This window comes from Gallinula chloropus (genome assembly GCF_964237585.1).
Source record: "Gallinula chloropus genome assembly, chromosome: 8".
Taxonomy (NCBI): Eukaryota; Metazoa; Chordata; class Aves; order Gruiformes; family Rallidae; genus Gallinula; species Gallinula chloropus.
Window position 1 is genome coordinate 10,081,176 of NC_140093.1, and position 13,530 is coordinate 10,094,705.

At 38.5% G+C, this 13,530-nt stretch overlaps 1 protein-coding gene across 1 annotated transcript in view; it reads left to right on the forward strand.

Annotated features, from left to right (window-relative positions):
- Positions 1 to 13,530, forward strand: part of ATP13A3 (ATPase 13A3) — a 54,902-nt gene that overhangs the window by 18,755 nt on the left and 22,617 nt on the right. Inside the window, exons 3-10 of the mRNA XM_084267718.1 lie at positions 2,338 to 2,431; positions 4,325 to 4,498; positions 5,258 to 5,428; positions 5,746 to 5,816; positions 9,415 to 9,495; positions 11,043 to 11,112; positions 11,957 to 12,091; positions 12,886 to 12,958. Coding sequence (XP_084123844.1) covers positions 2,338 to 2,431; positions 4,325 to 4,498; positions 5,258 to 5,428; positions 5,746 to 5,816; positions 9,415 to 9,495; positions 11,043 to 11,112; positions 11,957 to 12,091; positions 12,886 to 12,958 — 869 coding nt within the window. The remainder of the gene's footprint in view (positions 1 to 2,337; positions 2,432 to 4,324; positions 4,499 to 5,257; positions 5,429 to 5,745; positions 5,817 to 9,414; positions 9,496 to 11,042; positions 11,113 to 11,956; positions 12,092 to 12,885; positions 12,959 to 13,530) is intronic.

Below are 13,530 nucleotides of genomic sequence, written 5' to 3' on the forward strand. Positions count from 1 at the left end.
TTGAGATTTATTGATCTCGAAGGTGTTCGTGTTTATTTTGCTGCCTGGTGCTTTCCTGTACCAAGTGCAGTTGTTGCTGTATGTGCTCATCAGGGTGGGGGTGTTGCTTGCAGGCACTGCTTTTGATCTTGCAGTACAAATTCGCGTTTAAGAGAAGAGGAGTTCAAGTATGATAAGCCTAGTGGTTCTGTCATGGAGCTGTGAGCTCTGTTAGAAGTGTGATTCTGTAAATACACAAAACTTCCTGACTGCATGACTTCTTGACTGAAAGTGTGATTTGTATGATGTACATAAAGTTGTCTGACGTTATTAAGTCCAAGGTGGTTCTCAGGAGCTTTCTTGGCAATCCTGTGTAGGTTTAGGACAGACTTCGACTGGTTTCGTATGTGTCCCAGGCTAAAAAGCTTTTCAGTGAAGAAAGGTGTCAGTTGGAACAGAAATATGGTTTAGAACTTGCATGACACGTAACAGATACGCAGCCATCAGTGGTGCACATCTTTTGGCTTAATTTCCAAATTAATCTGCAGTAAGAAAGGTATTCATAGCTCAGTGTTTAATAGTAATAAAAAATTTTCAACTTAACAAAACAAGGAGCATGTGAGCTGGTATTTCTATCAAAGCAGACTTGGTACCAAGCTAGTTTCCTTCTGTACAGAACGAAATACAGACTGTATCAAGCACTCAGTTTATGAAGTGCTGAGCCCTGTGTTGTGATTCAGTCCTTTGCTTAGAGCGTGTGTTTCTTCCACTAAGACTTTGTTCAGCAGTGGGAATAGATTTCTGAGGAAACACAGATTTGGGCAGCAAAAGAAACCGTTTCTGTTGGTTTCCTGCTTCGTTTGTTGGCTAAATTGGAAAGGAGGTGTAGCTTGCAGAAACCACGCAAGGATGTGATGAGGTTGATAAACTGTGGGAGCTGGGAGGAAGGACCTTTCGAAGTTGGAGTTGCTTCTGAACGTAAGTGCACAGATCCAGGGGCTGGCTTTGAGAGGATCAGGCTTGGAGTCTGGTGATTTGATTTGTAAAAATTTTGGGGAGTTAATGACAACAAAGAACTGGGTAATGGTTGTGCTTTTATCATAATGTTGCCTAATACTAAGTATTTGAAATAGTAGCATCTTAGTGTTCAGTGGGCAGATGAGATGAAGTGGATGGATTTCACCTTGATTGCTTGTTGGCTTTTATGTATCAGCCTTCTGTTTGAAAAATGGAGTAGCTACTTGTGCTGTGACAGTGGACCTTGAATACTTGAGGACTGCTTATGTAGTAAGTGCTGGCTTCTGAGCCATTTTTATATGTGCAGTCAATAAAATCAGAGGCTGTACAATGTCAGTGCTGCAAATGATAGTCAATCCATGTCTTGGCAGGTGAGCGCAGGCTATTTGGTGTTCTTAAGTATGATAGGTAGTCCTGTGGAAATACAATATGGATGCATTAATTGTATAAAATTAACATAAAGGTTAAATGCCACTTTAATTCCAAAAGTTTAGCTTTTTGACTTGCTGTCTTTGATATTCTTTATGTGATGTTGAAGCTTCTGGTGAACCTTGTAGCCTTTTGTTTATGGCTCTTCCCTGTTGGAAAAGGGATCTGTGTACACTATGTTCAGCTCAGACAGCTTCATATTTTTCATGCCTTTCCCTATTCATAAGACTAGTGATTATAATCTGTCCTCAAAGCACCCCTCAAGATTTGCAGCTGAGGGATTTACAATAGAAGTGAGCCCACCGATAGAAATTAGGTGGCAAAAGCAGTGGAAAGAAGGGAAAAGACTAGCTGGCCATTAAGCATGTCTTGATTTAAAAATAATTAACTGGGGACTAGACTTTTTTTGGCATATGCCTGTTTTTCTGCTCTGATGAGAAATGCACATCTTGGGGGTGCAGTGCCTTTCTCTGTAGTGGATAGCCTGGCTTCTGAAATCATCTGCTTGGAGCTATTAGGTGTACAATGATAAAATGTGTAATCTTGACCTACTTCTAAGCTTTTTTTACAAGTTTTTTTTCCATTTCGACATCTGTTGAATGCACCAAAACCTGCTTGCTGCACGCAGAATGTCACCAACTTAAATAGGTCAAGCTCTTTTCCCTCCTTTGGAGCCTGCTGTTCCTGCAGTGTTTCACTTGTATTCATCTGGTGTTCAATCTTAAAACTTTACTAGAGCTCCTTGGGTCATTACTACTAGAAACTAGTAACAGTGCAAGTTTAAGATCTACTTTAATGCTTTGCCAGCGTGCTTTATGTGTATGTGCTTGCAGAATGTATCTCAAAACAGCCTGATACTTAGGTATAAAATCAGTAAGGTTGCTTCAGTTTTGAATTCTTTTGTTGTTGAAGGTCTTCCATATCTCAAGTGGAGAAGTTCCATATCATACTCAACATGGAGAAAGAAGAAAAGAAATTTGTCAATAAAGCAGAGGAAGATGAGATGGTAATGAATTCTGTTTGAGTTTTATACAGTGAAAGAAACACATTTTCATGTTTGCTCTTTAAATGAGGCATATTACCTCAGGAAGGGGACTGTCTCGGCTTAAAACAGTTTAGCAATTTTACAAGGTTATCCTTGTTAATCTTTTTTGGTATTAAGAAATTTGCCCGTGAGATAAGGAAAGTTTTTGTTGCAAGCCTTTGCAGGGTTGGCTGCAGTGAGGTCAGTAGTCCAGCAGATAACACGTTTTGGCACTTCACTTTTTTTTTTTTAAGGAAAATGGAAGCAAAGAGAGTTGTCGTTTTTTCTTCATATCCTGGAGGCTTTTTCTTGTCACTTAAAACAGATTAATGCTCCATAATCTGACTGTATTCTGCATACTGTTGCATATTCATATTTATGCAGATAAGACCCACTCCCTAAAGCATGGTGAGCTTACAGGTGTTTGGTAGCAGGTACACTTTGCTTTCTCTGCGAGCAGTGGTATCTCCTGTTTGTCCTGGAAGATGCAGCAGTTAGCTCTGACAGGAAAATAGTGGCAGTTGATCTTTGAATTTCTAGTCAGTTCTAGAGAAGACGAAGTATTTGGGCTATGTAGGGTTTTTTGTATTTTAAGAAAGGGTCGATTCCTGTGAATTGAAGTTGTTCCATCTTTGTGCATGCTGCTAGGAAAAGCTGTTCTTTACTGGACCAGCTTGAATACAGAAAGTAGGCAAATACACCTTACAAGAAAAAACCCCAAATTGATGTTTATGGTCTGATCACTGAAATAAATACTTTTCAGAGGAAATAATTTTGGTTTTCCCCAAAAGGAGCATTAACCTCCCACTGTTTTTCACCCACCTGTTTTTACTGGTAAGGAATACTTGTGCTCCAGTGTTGTGGGGGTAACAGAGATTGGGTTTTGTCTCTGCTTTTTGTCAGCTGAGAAGGTTGTTGTTGAAAAGCCTTTTCTTAGGAAAGGAGTTTAAACAATTTCTAACACTGTTTAACGAAAAGTACAAAAAAAACCCTGTGTAGAAAGTTGGTGTCCATATGAACAATGGGGGTGAAACTCAATGGGAAACTTCATTGCCCTTTTGCAGCAGGAAATATAATCTAATGATGTAATGTGAAACTCAGGAATGTAACACAGCATCTAGTAAGTCACTGAAGCATTTTCTGTTCCTGGCTGTCATCAGTTTAAGTTGGTACTTGCCTTTGACTGAGGCACACTTAATACTTAGTGTTTGGTTTTTTTAAATGAGAGGAGGATTTTTCCAGCTGGTGCAAGTTACAGAACCTTTGACATTGGAGCTAGCAGTTTCTAATGTTTCACAGTAGCATTTCTTACTAAATGGCAGGCTAAATAAGCCAGTTTCCCCACTAAAACATAGTGTTTGGTAAATATATTTACAGGCTTGTTTGGAAAGCATGAAATTCAGCTAGCATCAAAAACCCCACGTATGCCAGCTCATCAAACGCCAATGTGGTAAAATCAGCATTTGACAAAACCACATGTGCCTTTGCTCTTAAAGGCTCAGCCTACTTATGTTGTGTCATGGTCAAAAATTTGGTTGTTCACTGTGAGTGAAGGCAGATTGTGTTTCAGTCCTCAGGGAGCAGTGCAGGGAGGAGACGGGTCCTGCAATGAGAGGTTTTGTGGATGTTGTGCCCTTGTCAGGCTTTTATTGGTGCTTGCATTTCTGACTGGGCAAAACAGTGTTCCTTTTTGTTGCCATCCCATCATGTATTAATTTTTTTAAATCTTTCCCCCAGAAAATAAAAAAGGAGAAAATAGCTTTGAAATTTGATTCACTTCAAATACTGCACTTAATGAAAAATTAATGTTGGCTTCCCAAGCCAGAGTAATTAAGAGGGTCATTGTTTGTTCTTTGTTTTTCTGTTTCCATGCAGGAGATCTATGGCTATGATCTGTGCCGCTGGAAGTTGGTGCTAGTTACTGTAGGAGTGATCTGTTCTGGTGGCTTTCTTCTCCTCCTCCTCTACTGGATGCCTCAGTGGCGTGTGAAAGCAACGTGCAGAAGGACTACGCTTAGAGACTGTGAAGTGGTTCTGCTGAGAACAACTGTAAGTCTGCAGGAGGGTGTGCTTCTCCCAGTAGTTTTGTATCCCTCTTGCTGCTTGCTAGAATACCCAGATCCTTGCCTGCATTGTAAGCATGGTTTTGTTTTGCAGCCCTGCAGAACTGTGCATTGCTTTGCTGCCCACATGGGAAGACTGACAGCTCTTTGCTGTCCTAAAACTGGGCATAAAATTGAAAGCAAAGTCTTTCTTATTGCTAAGAATTAAATACATGTATACTGTTGCCATAAAAATTACATAACAGATAACCTTGTTCATATAACCTGGTAACATGGTTTTCATGTTCAGCAAAGATGGTATTTGTTGAATTGAGGTGTAACTGGACCCACGTGTGGTTTGTTTGCAAGTGATTGTCTTCCTCCACAGTTGCTGTGTACAGTCCCTGGTTATGACCCTGTGTTGAGCCCTCAGTTATCAGTAGTTGTGGGGTGGGTGCAGCTGAATTCCTAGGAATCCCATAGTTCCTCCTACTACAGGACAAATATTAAATTGTGAAGTGCTGAAGACATCAAAATTCATGTACCAAGACTCATAGCTTTAAAAAGAAATAAGCTTTCAGTTCAAAGGAATGCTTTTAGAATTGTGGGAAGAAAATATATAATAAAGTAGCTGATAGTGACTTGGGGATACCTTCTGTAGTGATGTATGGGCTCTGCTAATCTGTACCTGTTGTTGACACATTTCTCCCCAGCCATTGTGGTAAAATGCTGTTTTGACCAACTAATCTTTTCCCCTCTTTTGAAGGATGAATTCAAGATATGGTTTTGTGCAAAGGTTCGCATCATGCCTTCTTTGGGAGCCAATCCTTTACAGAATCCTGACCCTGTTGTACACAAGGTTTCAAATGGTCATGCTGTTCATCTCTGTGAATCTGCTGCAGAAGAGAATAAAAACGATTTGAAAAAATACTTACCTGTAAGTAAACCTGAGGTACAATGCTTGTTAATTTTCAGAGTATCTCAAGTAGTATCTAGAGTAAACACACAATGCAGTACACGTGAACTGCTGCTTCTGTCTGAAAGGTTCATCAGTTCCTTTGTTGGAACACAAACCTTTTCCTCAATAACCTGTTACTGGAAATAGTGAAATGTTTGGAAGATTATTTTGAAACAGAAGTACTAATTTGTCAGTGAGTTTCTTCTGAATTCAATTTCTATTGCTGTTTAGAATAAGGTCAGTCAGAAGAGAGGTGTTAAATGGTGCTAGTATAATATGTATGTCTGCCCTTGCAGATTCGTTACTTTACACATCACAGCGTGAAGTATTTCTGGAATGATTCAGTTCAGAGTTTTGATGTTGTACGGTAAGAGCCCTTTCTTCTTCTGTGTCATGTTTCAAACTGCATTTTTGTTTTAAATACAGTAGTAGCACGCCTGGGAATGTGGTGAAAATCGGTAGCGTGTTCTGACCAGCTGGTTTAGCTCACTGAGTCTTTGAACCATAATGAGAGCTGGGAGATCGTTACACAGTGTGACTTTAGAAGGAAAAATATTTGTGTAATCTACCTTTACCAGGCGTGATTTGTGTAGGGTGGTGGGTTGTGTGCCCCTGTCTACAGGCTCTTCACCAGTACTCAGCATGCTTTTTGACAATCAGAGCACCTGTTTATAGACAGTAGCTCTCCTCCTGTAACCTCTTAGAAACTTTCCTTCCGATGGAATTAACTTCCATTTTTGCATTCCTGCTGAGCTAGCCCCAAAAGGAGATCCTGCTCACCTTTGTGCAGGTCTGCTGCTGCATTTCAGCTGAGGTGAGCTGAATGTGATCCTTCTTGTGTTACTTTTTACTGATAAACTCAGGTCCCTCACACTGGTTGAAAATGTGTTTAGTGGGCAGTACTGGCTGTGCTCACCAGATGTGATGCTCTGTATCTTTTTATTCAGAAGCACCGTTGTGTGATGTTAGGGTTGAAGAAGAAAGGTCTTTTTTTGATGCTTCTACTAAGGCCTTCTCATAGTCCTAACAAGTCAAGTGAACACAGGCTTCACCTTCTTTTGAAAACTGCTTGTTAAAATAAGATCAGAAATATAACCTCTTTTTAACTTTAATTGATGTTCACTGCATTGAACCATCATGTGGAAAAGTCCAAGCGTGACATACAGAAAAAATTAGTCACGAGTGACTGAAGGAAAGAAAAATAGCTGGAGTTTCTGTAAGGAGAAACACTGCAGATGTTTGATATGGTTTTGAAAAACGTGTGTGCAAACAGTGTGGAAAATTGTCAGCAGTGCCAACAGTTTAAAGAAATGATCATAATACAAGCAGGTACAAAACTGAGCACCCCTCCTCTGGGAGGGTGGAAAGTCTCAGCTTGTGTGTAAGTAATTAAAAGTTTTGTATGAATTTTTTTCTTAAGCCACCCGTGAATTACAGGGGAGCAGGTAGCAATGTTGGTCATTTTGCATTACAGGGTCCTGTTTGCAGGCCTGTAGTGTTGCCAATTTAAACTTTTTGAAGGGAGTATCTCCCACTGATGAGACTAAAATATCCTCAAAACTATACTTTTATGCCAAGAATTGTTAAGAGGGGAAAAAATACCTTATGACTCCACATGTTTAGAAAAAAATGTTGCTCCTTAGCATTAAAGCAGTGACTTGAGACTTGGCATTTGTTGGCTGTTTGACTGTGCCTTTTGATGTTCTTGTGATAACTCAGTCAATTTATAAGCCCTGGAAAAATCTCAGATATGCCTGTGAAGTTATGTGAGCATTTATTCAATCGCATTTTTGTTGATATGCCAGACTTTCACTTGTTTGATGTGTTAGCCATGACTGAGCCTGACCACTTGTTTAGTCAGGTACTGTAGCTGAGCTGGGCACCATTATTTAGCAGTTGGATAATAAAGAGAAGCAGCTGGATCCAAGATGTACCTGACTATGGCAGAGTACCAAGTCACTTTACCACAAGGTCAAATAAGAATTTGCTGTAACTTTTCTCTCAAGTGACTGGGGTATGATCATGTGGTGAACTACTAGATACCACTTGTAAAATAATAGCTGAGCTTAGGAATGACAAATGTTCTGAAAAGAAGCCCTAAAAATTTGTCTTTTACCAAGACCCAAAGCATTCTGTGATTCTGTGACACTTTCTTTGCTCTGCAGTTTATGTAAAAAGCAGAAATCAGTGTCACCTAATAACATGGTAGAGAATCAAGTTAATGTTTGTAAAGAGATGGTATGTAAAATCCATAAAGCAAGCAGTACTTTCTAGTTGTGCTCTAAGCACAATACTGCATCATGAAGGTAGATTCACTCTTAGCAGTTAATTATGCAAGTATCTAGAGACTGAACAGCTTGATCACATAATTAAACACTTAGCACAATATGGAATGGAAGCAAATTGAGATTTCTTGGGCAGTTAACTCAGTTCTGAGAGCTGGAGTTCATATCATTGTTCTTTTCAGAATAACATAATATTAAGATCACTGTTTTAAACACAGGAAATGCAAGTGTAATTGTTCTTAAACTAAATCAGGCTTGGTCATATAGCCAGAGAGGATGCAACTTTGACCTTCTCTGTCTGTTTAGTTTTAGCTGGTGTCAGCTGAGCATCTAAGTGAGTTGACAAGTGCTTTATGTGATAAACTGTGTGTGCACAGAGATTTATTATTTTTTTTAAATGCCCTGGGAATTCAGTACTGGAACTGGCCTGTAAAAAGCAGATAACATCCTGCTAGAAGCTTTGTCTTTGCATGGGCATTATGCACATGTATTTCCATATGAAGCACTTAGGTTTTGGGACCTTTCTTAAACCCAGTGTTACACCTTTTCTGCGCTGGAAAAAAATTTGGGATCGAATAGGAGAAAAAGTGGAGTTAACATTTTTCAAGTTAACTTTAACATTTTTAAATTACAGTTTTTAGAGGAATAAACATACACTTCTCTGTTAAGGGAACCTGTTAAACCTGTGGCCAGACTAACATGTTAACGTTTTCACCTTGTGTTTTTCTATGTTGGCAGAAAAATACTGTTTGTGGTAGTGAGGGTGTTTATGTTCTAGAGGATGGCAATAATTGTTAATATTTATGCACAGTCAGGAGTCTTTTTTCTTCACTGTGACAACCCTGAATCCTTTTTAGGAGATAACTTAATAGATATCCAATATTAAAAAAGACTTGCATTGAACAGTGCTGGCTTTGCCATGCCATCAGGGAACACCTTTTGGAAGGTGATGTTTTCCTGTGCATCCAAAGTATGTCTGCTAGAAGATGCCTGGATGTTGTAGTTGACGTGGGATTTACTGAGTTGGGTGGTTGAAATGATCCCGTAGGCATAAACATAACGATGTTCTAGGTGTGCTTGCTTCTCTGCACATCTTCTGTGTGCTGTGAAAGCAAGTGCTGTAGTTTAGAAAAGTCCTGTGAAGATGAGTCTTCCAGTGATGAGGATGTACTGCAGATATAGGCTGTGCTTCACCTAGTCAGGGATAAAATTGAGATACCAAGTTGCTGCAGAATAGCTTCCACATGGATTTATTTGATAAATTTATTAATAATGGTTTCTAAAATGCTTCCATTTCTACTTAGAGACAAATGAAGATAATTTGAAGAAATACTAATCCATAATGTTTTCCTGTGTTTTATAAAATTCACTCTCTTTTTCCTTAGAGGCCTTTGAATAGTAGTTATGTTAGTATTCTACTTAATTTTTAAGTGTATTCCCGTTTTGATTGAAATAGTTGTAACTGTCCTGCAGAGTAAGATTTGTCAAGGGGGACTGCTTTTAACATCTCATTGGTATCTGCACTTGTGACAAAAATAGCTGGAAAAACATGAATCCATAGACTTTGTTCCTTTGTAATATGGTGTAACTCTTGGCAAAGACCTAGCTCTCAAGTTGTTGAATACTTCACTTTAGTTACCAGGTTTCTTAAATAACTCATTCATTTTTTCCTTTCCTTAGAGGTCTAGATGAATCTACGTTCTGTTCTTCAATTCATAATGAACACAGCACAGGACTGACGAAGGAAATGCATGATTACAGGTAAGATTACAGCATTTGAGGGAATACTCTCAAGCTACGCTGACCATGGGAAGTGGAACTATTGCTTAAAGGAAACTGGGATATATTTCTGAAACTTACTACTTAACATGCTGAAATAAAATGAGTGTACAAAAAGAAGAGCAAGCAGTTGTGTTTTCAACCACGTTGACTGGCATACAGTGAAATTTGGCAGTTTTTTCCACTCACCTTTCAGTGACATCAGTGTTGCCATAGGCTACTGTCATTGTTGAAGGTGCAGGTATGAGTTCAGAAGCAAACAGACTGGTTCTCAGTGGAAAGGTTCAGGAGTTCTTTAGCTGTACAGATGCCCTCTTGTCTCAAGCTGCAGGTTGTTGAAGGCTTGAAGGGAATGCTGAGGGAGGTCACTCTGCTGCTGCGTCCTTGGCTAGTGGCTGTTTTGAGAGAGGTGGCAGCATGCTACATCGTTAATTAGGACAGGTTGGCTTCAAATTTCCTTAAGTAACTAGGTTCTTATTTTAGGCAGATTAGGCTGAAGCTTCTCAGGCCTCAGGACTTTGGCTTTAATTTTAAAAGCTCAGTATCACAGGTGTGTCCCATGGCTCACATGGATCTGTCTGGTTTGCTGGGTCCCTACTTTTTCTTTTCTGGTTGGGAAGAAATAACTGGGGGAAAACCATATATGTGTATATATAGAGACATGTTATTTTAGACTAATGGTGTAAATATGCCTGTCAAAGGATAGAGCTGAAATGCATAGGTAGAGAAGGGATCTTAGTCTAGAAAAAAACCTGTAAAATGTGACTTGAATGGTACATGGTTCAGGGATTTCTCAGTTTTCAAATGTGAACAGCAACCTGGAATGTGAACTGTGAAAATGTAGATACGTATTTACATTATTGGTGTTCTAATTTATTGATACAATAAACTGATACCAAAACTATTCTGGTTTGGGTTCTGTGGCATTCTTGGCCAGTTGTTTTTTTTTTTTGTGAACGAGGCTTTTGTAGAGTTTAACAATATAAAGCATCATATCCCTTTTTCTGTCAATTTCTCTTTTTCCACAATAAAAGCCTTTCCCTTAAGAACATCCTTTGAGCACTTCATGTTCCTTAACCAGCTCAGATCCCATCAGTGTTGTTTCTTGCCCTCTTCTCCTTGCTTGCCCCTTCCTTGCTTTTCTTCATGCTGAGAATAAAACTATGATTCAGAGCCATGAGAACAGGGTCTTACTTCACTTATCACTTGTTTGAGCTTCAGTTAATAAGAACCCCGTACTGGCTTTTAGACTGACGTGTTTAATAACATTGGAGCAGTTTGCAGGGACATCTTATTATGAAAGAACCTAAAAATTAAGTTAGAGTTTAAATTTAAAATCATTATTTTGTATTGGAACATCTCACTGGGTAAATGTTTTTGATAAACAACTTTGAAACAATGTAAATAAAAGGGGCCACAGGTGAAGTAATATTTTATACTTTCTCGTAATTAGTGGGATTACTTTGAAATTAATAAGATTCCAAATAAAATTTTGAATGGTCTTTTGCTGTTTTCCTTCTGTAATGCAGAAAAGCATTCTATGGAGTAAATGAAATTGCTGTGAAAGTGCCTTCCATTTTTAAGCTTCTGATTAAGGAGGTAAGACCTTTAACAAATAAAAAAGGTGTCATTAAAGTTTATTTGAAGTACAATGACTATTGGACTGGTCTTCTTATAATTATGTAAACCAGAAACCTTCACCCAGAACCCAGCACTGTAAAGCAGAATGATACAAACCTTTTATTTTGGAGCGTTCCAAATTTGGGATATGAGCTGTGAGCTCTTCAAAGTTCCCAACCTGGTGCCTTAGCAAGGTTGTTAGAAACCGTGCCAGAAATCTTTGAGAGGGGATGCGTCTTACCTATTTTTTTGTTGTTAATTTCAAGTGTAAAAGGACTCGTGTTCTCCATTGTCAGCCATGGGATTATACATTACAATACATATAATGCATCAAATCAGATGTGTTCTTGCATATACTTTTGTTGGATTTATTCCATTTTCCTTGTATCAGGTAGATTTCAGTAATTGAATTATCTATGTGCTATAATTATGCTTGATAGAAACTCTTCAACCTGAACTAACAGAGTAAGAACTTGAGGTGTCAGTGCATTTATTAAGAAGAAATACATAGTAACATCCATATTAATTTAAGATTTATATCTTAAGGTGCATCAGACTTATGTCATTTTGCTTTGAGGTTTAGTGGAAAATAGCCACAGTCTTTAAAATAACACACAAAATACATAACTTTTGTGAGACCTGTGCTTTTGGGGGGTTGAGGAAGAAGTGAAGAGCAGCAATCAGTTTGGCAAAACAAATACAAATCATGTATAAAGAATGGAAAGGTTTATCTTCTCAATGAGGATGATGATGATTCTGACTGTTCTCATAGTGAATGTGTGTGACCTTTTGGTGTAACTGTCATGTTCTGTCACTCTTCCAGGTTCTCAACCCTTTTTACATTTTTCAGTTGTTCAGTGTGATATTGTGGATCACTGATGAATATCACTACTATGCATTAGCAATTGTGATCATGTCTGTAATATCCATTGTTAGCTCACTCTACACCATTAGAAAGGTAAGTTCAAAGAAAACATATCCATTTATTCAGCTTTTTACTGATTATTTTAAAGTGAAATTGTCTAAATACAGGTAGAATGTCATTATAAGTTTTCCCTCTTTGAGCTGAAAGAATTTGGATTTACAGTTCTCTACAAGACCCTTCTCTGCTGAGAAAAGGCCATAACTCACTGTGCTGTTCAATCAGTAGAGTGACCTCAGATAACAGAAGCACTACCTCACCAAAACAAAACTTGGGCACAAGTTTAGGTACACAGTTGCATTGACAGTAGTGATTCCATCCTGCATTGTTTCCTTCTGTTTGAAAAAGTCCAGATCATCAGTCAAAAATGTGGATTGTTGAACTGGTGATGTGGGGTTTTTTCTCTGTAGGTGTAGGTGTAGCAAGTGAAAATCAAGACAGTAATTATCCTTGAATTATATCTCTGAATTCAGACTAGAGAGGAAAAAGCCCTTTTAACCTTAATCCAAGTTCATACAACTACTTCAGTTTTTACTTACCTGTGTTAATGACCAGGTGCTTTAATAACACTTTACCTGGCAGAGTATATTTTCTTCTAGAACAGTGTTAAAAGTAGGAATCTGTACAGGTTGTTGAGCTCAAGCTTTACTTGCCTGTAAGTTTCTGAAAGCATATTCAAGAGAATGTTTTGAGTAACTTTTCCTTGTAAAACAATGAGAAGTGCTGAGATTCTTTACTAACATTCTTTTACAGCAAAAAGTTACTCAGTGTGCATTTAGAAGGTGACAAGCTGTGATTTTAAATAATGAACTTTTTTCTCTCCTTTGCAGCAATATGTTATGTTACATGACATGGTAGCAGCTCACAGCATTGTCAGGGTTTCTGTCTGCAGAGGAAACCAAGGTAAATGTCACAAGCTGTTTGGAAGGTTGAGTTTAAATTGCTCATTAAATGTGAGTGTGAAGTTGGGGTGCATCTGTTCTTTCCTTAGCCAGCTTGAAATGCTTACGTTGCTTAGCAAACTGGCATGAGAAAAGGAGAAGTTGTAAAGGGGAATTTCAGCAGGATAATCATCTGTTTAGGATTGACCTTCTAGATAGTATTTTAAACAAGTGTTGGGGTTGTTCTAGATGAGGTGCTTGTCCTATTCCTGTTTCTCATTATCTAAGACTCCACAAATGCAGCTGTCGGTGTAATTTCCCTCTTGGGTTTCCATTATGGTTCATTACCCAGCAGGGGCTGCAAATTGATTTCTGGACTTGCTCATTTGGATTCCTCAGGAGCTGAAGATGGTTAGGTTGCCATCTATGGTATTGTAAGTCATGTGATTGCATTGGACTTGTGTCTTCATACTGAAGTTACACTGTAGTTAATTGTTAATATCTTTTGTACAAGCTTGATTCCTGTCATTTGTTACTGTGAACTAGATCAGTGTGTTCCATGTGAGTTGAATCAGGGATGGAATTTGGTTTATC